The 8,076-nt window shown below is 49.2% G+C and overlaps 3 protein-coding genes across 5 annotated transcripts; 1 reads left to right on the top strand and 2 right to left on the bottom strand.

Annotated features, from left to right (window-relative positions):
• Positions 1-85: 85 nt before the first annotated feature.
• LOC6525723 (laccase) lies at positions 86-2,977 on the bottom strand. The gene is made up of 4 exons (XM_002101509.4): positions 2,858-2,977; positions 2,269-2,495; positions 1,220-1,856; positions 86-1,159 (listed from the first exon to the last, which is right to left on the bottom strand). The coding sequence occupies exons 1-4, from the start codon at positions 2,928-2,930 to the stop codon at positions 159-161; spliced, it is 1,938 nt and encodes a 645-aa protein (XP_002101545.1). The 5' UTR covers positions 2,931-2,977; the 3' UTR covers positions 86-158.
• Positions 2,978-4,032: 1,055 nt separating this feature from the next.
• On the top strand, positions 4,033-5,435 carry LOC6525724 (putative sulfiredoxin). Of its 2 annotated transcripts, none has more exons than XM_002101510.3 (3): positions 4,033-4,265; positions 4,379-4,562; positions 5,131-5,435. In XM_002101510.3, exons 1-3 carry the CDS (start codon positions 4,171-4,173, stop codon positions 5,341-5,343), a joined length of 492 nt encoding a protein of 163 aa, XP_002101546.1. In that variant the 5' UTR covers positions 4,033-4,170; the 3' UTR covers positions 5,344-5,435. The 2 variants fall into 2 exon arrangements, with proteins under 2 accessions (XP_002101546.1, XP_015046444.1); XM_015190958.2 differs by having other exon boundaries at positions 4,039-4,265; positions 4,398-4,562.
• On the bottom strand, positions 5,416-7,945 carry LOC6525725 (actin-related protein 8). 2 transcript variants are annotated; one of them, XM_002101511.3, is made up of 3 exons: positions 7,800-7,945; positions 7,147-7,726; positions 5,416-7,091 (listed from the first exon to the last, which is right to left on the bottom strand). In XM_002101511.3, exons 1-3 carry the CDS (start codon positions 7,802-7,804, stop codon positions 5,853-5,855), a joined length of 1,824 nt encoding a protein of 607 aa, XP_002101547.1. In that variant the 5' UTR covers positions 7,805-7,945; the 3' UTR covers positions 5,416-5,852. The 2 variants fall into 2 exon arrangements, with proteins under 2 accessions (XP_002101547.1, XP_039226035.1); XM_039370101.1 differs by having other exon boundaries at positions 7,788-7,904.
• Between the last annotated feature and the right edge of the window lie 131 nt (positions 7,946-8,076).

Raw genomic sequence — 8,076 nt, forward strand, 5'->3', positions numbered from 1 at the left:
TTAAGCAAATGCACATGACGTTTACTTGCTCTTCCGTTTCCGGTTACACAAATTTGCCCGCTCCAAATCAATCCATTTGAAATAATGCCAGCTTAAAGATAACGCTTTTATTGCTCATAAAGGGATATGTGACGTAACTTCGGGACATAGCACACCCACTAGGCCACCGAACTGCACAGTCCGCAGTTGCTCACCGGGCACATCTTCATCTCGACATCCTCGCCCACTCGCACCACCGCGGCCATTCCGTTCTCCGAGTGCGGCGATATGTGACAGTGGAACATCCAGTAGCCGGGACTGTTCGAGTAGAACCGGAGAATCGTGTAGCCAAAGGCGGGCACCTGGACGGAGTCCTTTAAAGGCGCACCCTTTGCGCGTCGCGGCAGCGGCGTCTTCTTGTCGATCTGCTCGATTTGGCCAATCTTCTGCTCCCCGAGCATCCCCATCCCGACCACACGGAATGTGTAACCGTGCAGATGGATGGGATGCGGCGTCTGCGACAGGCTGGAGATGACGAACTCCACCTGCTGGTTGGCCGGCACCTGGATGACGTTGGAGCACTGGCAGTGCCGCTGGCGGCAATTGAATCCGAGATCCGCCTGCTGCGAGCGATTGCAGAAGAACTGGCCAACGCCCAGGTTGCGAGTCTGCAACAGCGACATCCTGGGCATGCTGAAGCTGATGTCGTCCATCTGGAAGCGGAAGCCCTCCCCCTGTCGCACCTCGAACGCATTCATGCTGGTGTAGAAGGTCACCGATGGCGGCACTTCCGGTTCCGGTCGCTGTGCATTGAGACTGGCCAGTGATATGCTATTGCCACCACGCGCACCGCTCGTCTCGTCGCCCAGTTCGTTGAGCGTCTTGCCTGGCGCATCGTAGGCATAGCTCAGGGTGTGCGTGTCCAGCGCCCGGGTATCCGCATCCCTGTAGTGCAGCACCGCCTCCTGGTGCAGCTGGTTCTTCGCACAGAAGCTGTAGCCCTTCACCCGGATCCAGTAGTTGCCCACCTCCTGGTTGGCGTGCAGCACGAAGTCGAAGCGCTCCGCGCCATGGAACATGATCCGCTGCACCTCCACCGGCTCGATGTCGTTGCCATCGCTGGCGATCACCACCAGGTCGTGCTTGTCGATGCTGAAGCTGATCGGGCAGTTCGAAACGCCTACAAATGGATGAACAATGAACTCAAACCCATTGCCAAAAGCGCCCTAACTTAACTTACCATTGAAAATCACTCGGAAGCGATAGCGTCCTCCTCTGACCACCGGAAAGTGGGCGTAGAGCGTGGGCTTGGCGGCCTTGACGCCCTTCTTCAGGTTCCTGCCCCGCCCGTTGATCAGTATGTTCTCGGCCACGCTCTCCACGAAGTTGTGCACCCAGTCCTGGATCATGATCACGTGCTCCGACATATCGAAGTCGTAGAGATGCGCATGGGGATTCAGCTTGGGCGGCATACGCACCACCAGTGGCCCAGCGAGTCCAAAGGCCCGCTGGTGCTCCGTGTGGCTGTGCCACCAGTTGGTGCCGCCGTGATCCACCTCGAAGCGGTAGCGGAAGGCTTGACCCGCCTCAATTGGATACTGGGTCACGTGGGGCACGCCGTCCATGAAGGGCGTCAGTCGCTGGTGCATACCATGCCAGTGGATCGTCGTCGTCTCGTGCATGCTGTTGATCACGTCCGCCACCACGGTGTCGCCGTAGCACACCTCAATGTTCATGCCGGGCAGCTGGCCATTGACCACCATCACCTCGCTCTCCAGGCCATCGGCGTACTTGCAGTCGTCGTTCGCCGCCAGCTGCCCCGCTAGCGCAATACCGTCGATGAACTCCTTGCCACTCAGCTTGAAGCGGAATTTGGACTGCCAATATACAAATATGTAATAAGAAGACATTATTTACCAGGAGGAAAGAAGCTTTAAGTAGACAAAGCCAAGGCTCGTGGCTTTTATCATTATCCAATGAATCCACGTGAATCTACAGGCCTTTCAACATTGTCAACAAACAATTCTTAAGATAGCAGGGTTGGCTTATTTCGACAGCTTAAATCGAGTTATGAAATCTAAATAAGAAGTCATCAATATGTCTACATCTTGCAGAAAACTGAAGTGCTCCAAACAATATTAAAAAAGCTACTACCTTTGTATACCTTGTGGTTGTGGATACAAATAGGGTGCATTCCTCATTCATTCAAAACAACTGAATTTTCCACTGCATACTCCTAGATACCTCTTTTGACCATGGAACTAGCGATCTTTGGGATCCTCAACTCACCTGGAGGTACCGCTTGCAGGTCTCCGCCATCGTGTCGTCGTAGTGGACCACCATGTAGTAGTAGCAGGTCATCGGCTGCTTGTCGACGCAGTCGCGTCTGCAAGGATGCCGCTGGTTGTCCTTCTCGGCTGCCCGCCACTGCGAGGACTCGCCTGCGCCGGAGGAGAGCTGTGGATACATCTGCATGATGCGCTCGTACTTGCTGACGATCCGCTTGCCACTGGCATCTGTTGGTGTTATAGCAAACTCTGATTTATTGCCAGTTTTCACTAGTCTAAACTTATTTATTGCTGTTTTATTTAGAGTATGTTCATAATATTTCATATTTTTTATTCATGGGGCTTTGAATTAATATGTTCGTTATTTCTAAAATAGTTTCATTTGTATTACTTCTTGGTATTTTATGATTTGGTTAAATTTAAGCGGTATAGTAAAATATTCATTTTCCAACCAATATTTATTAAAACCGATTGGTTAAATATCCAAAAGAAACCGTTTAGGAATATTTTTAATTGTGAAACACCAAGTATTTGCTTTTTTACTTATTTAAACTTTAGTTTTCATATGATTTTCCATTTCACTTAAGCACCTTGAATGCCATAAATTTGCACGCTGATGAGGCACAAAGTGAAGACCAGTGTCTGCACCAAATTGAATTTCATGCTCGCATCCAATCGAATCAAAAAAATTAAAACAATATCAACACTTAGGGTAAAAAATAAAAATGCTGCAGGAAGCCGCCTTTGTGGCTGTGGCTGTGGCTGAGGGCCAAATGTTACTGTCAATGGGCTTCCGTCATCGCTTACCTTTTTGTAAGCAACTCCGCCGGGAAAGTGTCTAAAAATTACCCGGAATCGGTTGCTTGTTGCCCGTTGTCGAACATCTCGTATCGGTTAATTGAAGATTGTGCGGCTGACAAGGCGCTGGAAGAACAGAGGATGCCGATTACTGACGCACATTCACGAATAATTTAGCATGTTCCAGTCGCTACTGTTTGCCAAAATGAAATATGCAGTGCCTTTGGCCTAGTTTTTTCATTTGCCAAAAATATGCAGGCTCAATATTAGAATTTTAAGTGTTTTTTAATTCAACATTTGTATATTTACTTGATCCAGCTAATGATACAGTATTGAAAGGATTACATTTAAACGAAAATAACACTATGCTCTTGGTCCTTTTAAAAATCTCATTTATTCACGTCATTTTTAAAAAGCCCGCGCAGGTTGTTGAAATTTTGAATTTGACTTTGCAAGAACAGTGCTGCCCATCTGGTCAAGTGCACAGAGTTGCCAACTGACCGCGGGCCAGCTGGTGTGTTTAAAAAGCTGTCGATTTTGCGTCGGTTTTTTTTATTTAAAAATATGCAAAACTTGTTTATGAATTGGAAATGGCACCTTATTCCAGTCGTTATCAGACACACCCGTACTTTTGCTCCCCAATTGCACATAGCATTTATCTTGGTGTCTGATAGGGCTATGGGGAATGGGGCATAAACAAGCAGCAAGAGTTGTCAACGTAGATTACACATTTTAATTTCTGTGCTGACGCTAATCAGCAAGCGATTGCCCCCCAGCCGAGAGTTCTGCATTTTTGCCACTGTCTTTCGGGGTGTACCCAATACCCCTTCCCCCGCCGGCCTATCATTAGCATATGTACATATGTATGTATATACATATATTGTATTTTTCTTATTTTGAATTTTGTTTTCATTCGCTTTTATCGCTCTGGCAATACTGGTCGCATGTGTGTGTGTGCGTTTGTGGGTGGTGGGGGGTATGATTATGCATAAAACAAACAACAAGTAGCTGCAGCAAAACAACATATAGCGGTAAACGAACCCACACATGAGCAGCAAACAAGTTTCAACGCCGTGCGGTCTCAAAAATCGCGCAATTGGCCGCCATGGAGTTCATTAGCCATTTCTTGCGAGTGACGAGCAGACGCACCGTATTGGGTCCAATCCTGCAGAGAAATCGTAGCGAAATCATCCAAAAACAGTAAGGTTTCCGTGCCACAACTCTGGCTGTGTGTGTGTGTGCAGCACAGCGTTGCCACCTACACGCACATTGATAACGCGGTTGTTTTTGGTGAAATTTCACAACTGGCCAAGATCTTTAACCAATCGACAGGCATTCAGCAGATACAGATCCAGATCCAGCTGCAGCACCATGGACACCACAGTACACTCCGCCGGCATTGATGAGACCCACCTGGTGCCCATGAGCGTCATCCAGCGACCCATTCCCTCCGTTCTGGACGAGCAGAAGGTGCAATCCCTGATGGAAACCATTAAGGTGGGTTGGTCCACGTACTTTGGTCCGAAGAAGGGTGGGTTGGGGTACGACTACAGCGTACCTACGTACCTGTGTACCTAGGTGACGGGGGGTACAAAATACGTTCCGTACTCTGTTCAGATAAATGAAGATTACAAGATCTTAGTTAGATCTAAAATGTAAAGTACACTACATGTAAGATAGTAGTTTAACATTTTTCTGAACCTTCATTATTTTAATTTTATTATTTTTATTGTGTCATAACATTATTTATTTATTTAGTGCACTTAATTTAAATAGCTCATAGAAGTAGCTTTTCGAATTTGCAGTTTAAACAAGTGCATCATTTATCCAAAATCAATCTTTCTAACCAAGTAAAACATTCAAAAATGGACCCCATTTTTAGATTAAATAAAAAGTTAATAATTTTTAATGAATATAGATTGTTATTTACCATTTGCCAGTCCTAAGAAATACTTTTGAAGGATAGTTAAAAGTTGAATTTAAAAGCTGAAGTAATATACATACCACTGATAACACCTGCTCCACTGGTTACTCCACCGGTTATCAATTTTCTCTTTCACCGCAGTACGAAGCCAGCGAGGAGGAGGTGCCTCCCATCGACCTGCTGTGGATCACGGGCAGCGAGGGAGGTGACTACTACTTCAGCTTCGGCGGATGCCACCGTTTTGAGGCGTACAAGCGGCTCCAGCGGCCGACGATTAAGGCGAAGTTGGTGAAGTCCACCCTGGGCGATCTATATCACTACATGGGCTCCAGTGCACCCAAGTACCTGGCCTGATCTTTGTGCATTTGTTTGTTGTTGTTCATTTGTTGTTGATAAGAAAGTCGTGATCGCTGGATAAAGTTCGAATTTCACGGTCAAAGCAATAAGAATAGCTTTATTCTTTGTTGTTCGTGTTACTTTCTTTTTCTTTTCTTTTCTTTTCATTTGTTTTTTTTTTTTTTGGCAATCGTTAAATTTGCGTATATACTGCGCTTATCGCTGGACTCTAAATTTGTTTACCTAATCTGCCACTGATACATAGTAATATAATTCTAAATACAATGAAGCAGAAGCTAAAACAGGCTCGGATTCCTGTTTGCATTCTGCGTGTTTTTTACGTGCCTTATAATAAATAATTTAATCATTTTTTATGGAACCCATCTAAAGTGTTTCCTTCAGGGTAATGTTTTGGTCGGCATTTTAGCCTATGGTTACGATACTACTTGTACTCTGTTAACAATTAAAAACCCTATAGAACAGAAGAATCCTCAAACTTATTCGAAATGCCGTGGGGCACCACCATCTCACCAGAGGAATGGAGATCTCTCGCGGAGCACCCGCAGTCCATGACGCTGCCAGTCATGCTGAGATATCCACAGCTCGCGGGCACTTTCCAGCACCGACATAATGGCTGCACCCTTCCACGCCACCATGCCGGCGTCCATGCCCTTGGTGAGGACGTTCACCTCGGTGCCGGTGGACTGCACCTGCTGGCTAATCCGGTGCTCCAGCCAGGCAGCCAGGCCCGGCAACTTAGCACTGCTGCCCACGAGCAGAATGGAGCCAAACATCTTGCGCTTGGTCTCGTAGTTGGACAGTCGGCTAATGGCTTGGATAACGGCCTGGTCCAAAGGCAATACCTGACCCTGGCCGTTGTGATAGCAGCCGTTCGAGTTCAGCTGCCCACCAGCTGTCTGTGAGCCCGGCTGTGACTGACAGTTGCTGTTGGTCTCGTCCTGATCCACCACAATGAGCTCCTCATCGTCGGCGGTCACGGGTAGCTGGGGTCGCGGCTGGGATCCGCTGGTGGTCAGGGGCAAGCTGTCTCCACCCCTCACCCCATTCTTCCGACCCGTCTCCTTCAGATACTCTGCATCGAAGCAGTCCTCGCAGTCGTATTGGTCCTGCGCCGCCTGCTGCGTACAAACTGCTTTCGTCCGTCCAGTAATACTCAGGAGCTCGGTGTGGAAGAGGGCCAGTGGTGCCATAAGGGCTTCATCGCCCACCTGTATGGTGTAGCGCAGCCACTGGCCGTTCTGTTTGCGCAGATTGAAGTGCTTCTCCTGGGCGCCACAAACGCTGGCATTCAGATGGCAGAACCTCTCCTTTAGCTCGTCCAGCAAATGGGCATCCACATAGCTCTCCTGCACATTGCACTCGCGATAGGGAAAGCCGCATTTGCGCAGCAGCAGGAGTAGCACCTGATTGAGATCGCCACCGCCATAGGGCAGTCGCACCCTGGCATCCAGCTGGGAAATGCCATCCTCGATGCAGGCAATGGACGTCTTTTGAGCGCCAATGTCCACCACACAGCCGTACCCAATGCCAGCGCCATAGGTGGAGGCAACGCTGTCCTGTACAAGGAAGCAGCGTCGAAAACCCAAACGCTGCAGCAGCAGGGTCATGAACTCGCGCAAATACCGTCGCACATAGACATCGTTGACCACCAAGACGGCGCAGTGGGTGCCCAGTTCACGCAGCGGAATCTTCAGACGCTCCTTCAGGGCGTACGACCAGATTCGTTCCAAGTGCTGCAGGCTGGCCTGAAAAAAGGATTCTTCAGTTTAGATTAGGAGCGGCATGTGGAGCAACACTCACTTGTAGCGAACCGCCCTTCTCCTTGTGCACATTCAGCTCGCCCCTTTGCATGGGAAAGTGGATGTCGTAGTCGCGTGCATCCACGGCGCTGAGTCGCAGGATCCGGTCGTCGAACAGCACGGGTGCCTCGCGATCCAGCCAGGGTTCGTCCGCTATTTGGCCACCTGGCGGCGGCACCTTCTCCGCCTGACTGCTCCGATTGAAGTGGGCCAGCTGCTGCGGCGGAGTGGCCACCCGCAGACGGTTCTTGTCATCGACGACGCAGTGCTGCAGAATGCGCGACACCGCCAGGCGCTGCTCCTCGAACTCGCCCATCAGGGCGGAGTTGACGTTGTCCAGCGGCGGCAGGAGCGGATCATGATGCGGCCTATCGCCGGCCAGCTGACGCCTCCTATAGGCGACCGCATGCAGCAGGGTCAGTGGATTCAGGTCGGCCGCCCTACCGATCCTCAAATGCTGCGATCCCGGATGGATGACGATGATCTTTGGCGCCTCCAGTGGCTGCGCCTGCGGCTGGGGCAGTCCAATTGGCGGAGGCGCCGGCTGGCGGCCACTGCTGGTGCTGCTGGCACGAGATCGTCTAGGCGAGGGGAGCATTCAAGTCATCGCGTGATTGCTTAATTAGTTGCTTCGCACATTACTTATCCACTTACTGCATCGCTTGCTTTCCGGAATCCGAATCCTTTGAAAATGCGGAAATCGGCGGCAACAACAAATAACAGCACAGCCAGTGTGACCGTACTGGCCAAATGCGAGCTGGAATAGAATAAGAACACAGCAAACATAGAAGCTAGAAACAATATCAAAATGGAAATGTTTTTAAAAATTTCGGTTTAATTAATTATTGAAATTCGCTGCAGCGTTTGGTTCAACATACAAATATTAAAAGCTGCGTTCGGTATATTGTGCATGGTCCCGTTGTTGAAGTCG

This window comes from Drosophila yakuba, chromosome X (assembly GCF_016746365.2).
Source record: "Drosophila yakuba strain Tai18E2 chromosome X, Prin_Dyak_Tai18E2_2.1, whole genome shotgun sequence".
NCBI classification, from domain to species: domain Eukaryota; kingdom Metazoa; phylum Arthropoda; class Insecta; order Diptera; family Drosophilidae; genus Drosophila; species Drosophila yakuba.

Excerpts from the sequence above, each read along its gene's own strand:
- LOC6525723 (XM_002101509.4), bottom strand. The coding sequence starts at position 2,930 with ATGAAATTCAATTTGGTGCAGACACTGGTCTTCACTTTGTGCCTCATC. Across the intron at positions 2,496-2,857 it reads GCAAATTTATGGCATTCAAG|ATGCCAGTGGCAAGCGGATC; the intron begins GTGCTTAAGTGA and ends TAACACCAACAG. Across the intron at positions 1,857-2,268 it reads CCTGCAAGCGGTACCTCCAG|TCCAAATTCCGCTTCAAGCT; the intron begins GTGAGTTGAGGA and ends GTATATTGGCAG.
- LOC6525724 (XM_002101510.3), top strand. The coding sequence starts at position 4,171 with ATGGAGTTCATTAGCCATTTCTTGCGAGTGACGAGCAGACGCACCGTA. Across the intron at positions 4,266-4,378 it reads AGCGAAATCATCCAAAAACA|ATCTTTAACCAATCGACAGG; the intron begins GTAAGGTTTCCG and ends CAACTGGCCAAG. Across the intron at positions 4,563-5,130 it reads CCCTGATGGAAACCATTAAG|TACGAAGCCAGCGAGGAGGA; the intron begins GTGGGTTGGTCC and ends CTTTCACCGCAG.
- LOC6525725 (XM_002101511.3), bottom strand. Across the intron at positions 7,092-7,146 it reads AGAAGGGCGGTTCGCTACAA|GCCAGCCTGCAGCACTTGGA; the intron begins GTGAGTGTTGCT and ends TCCTTTTTTCAG.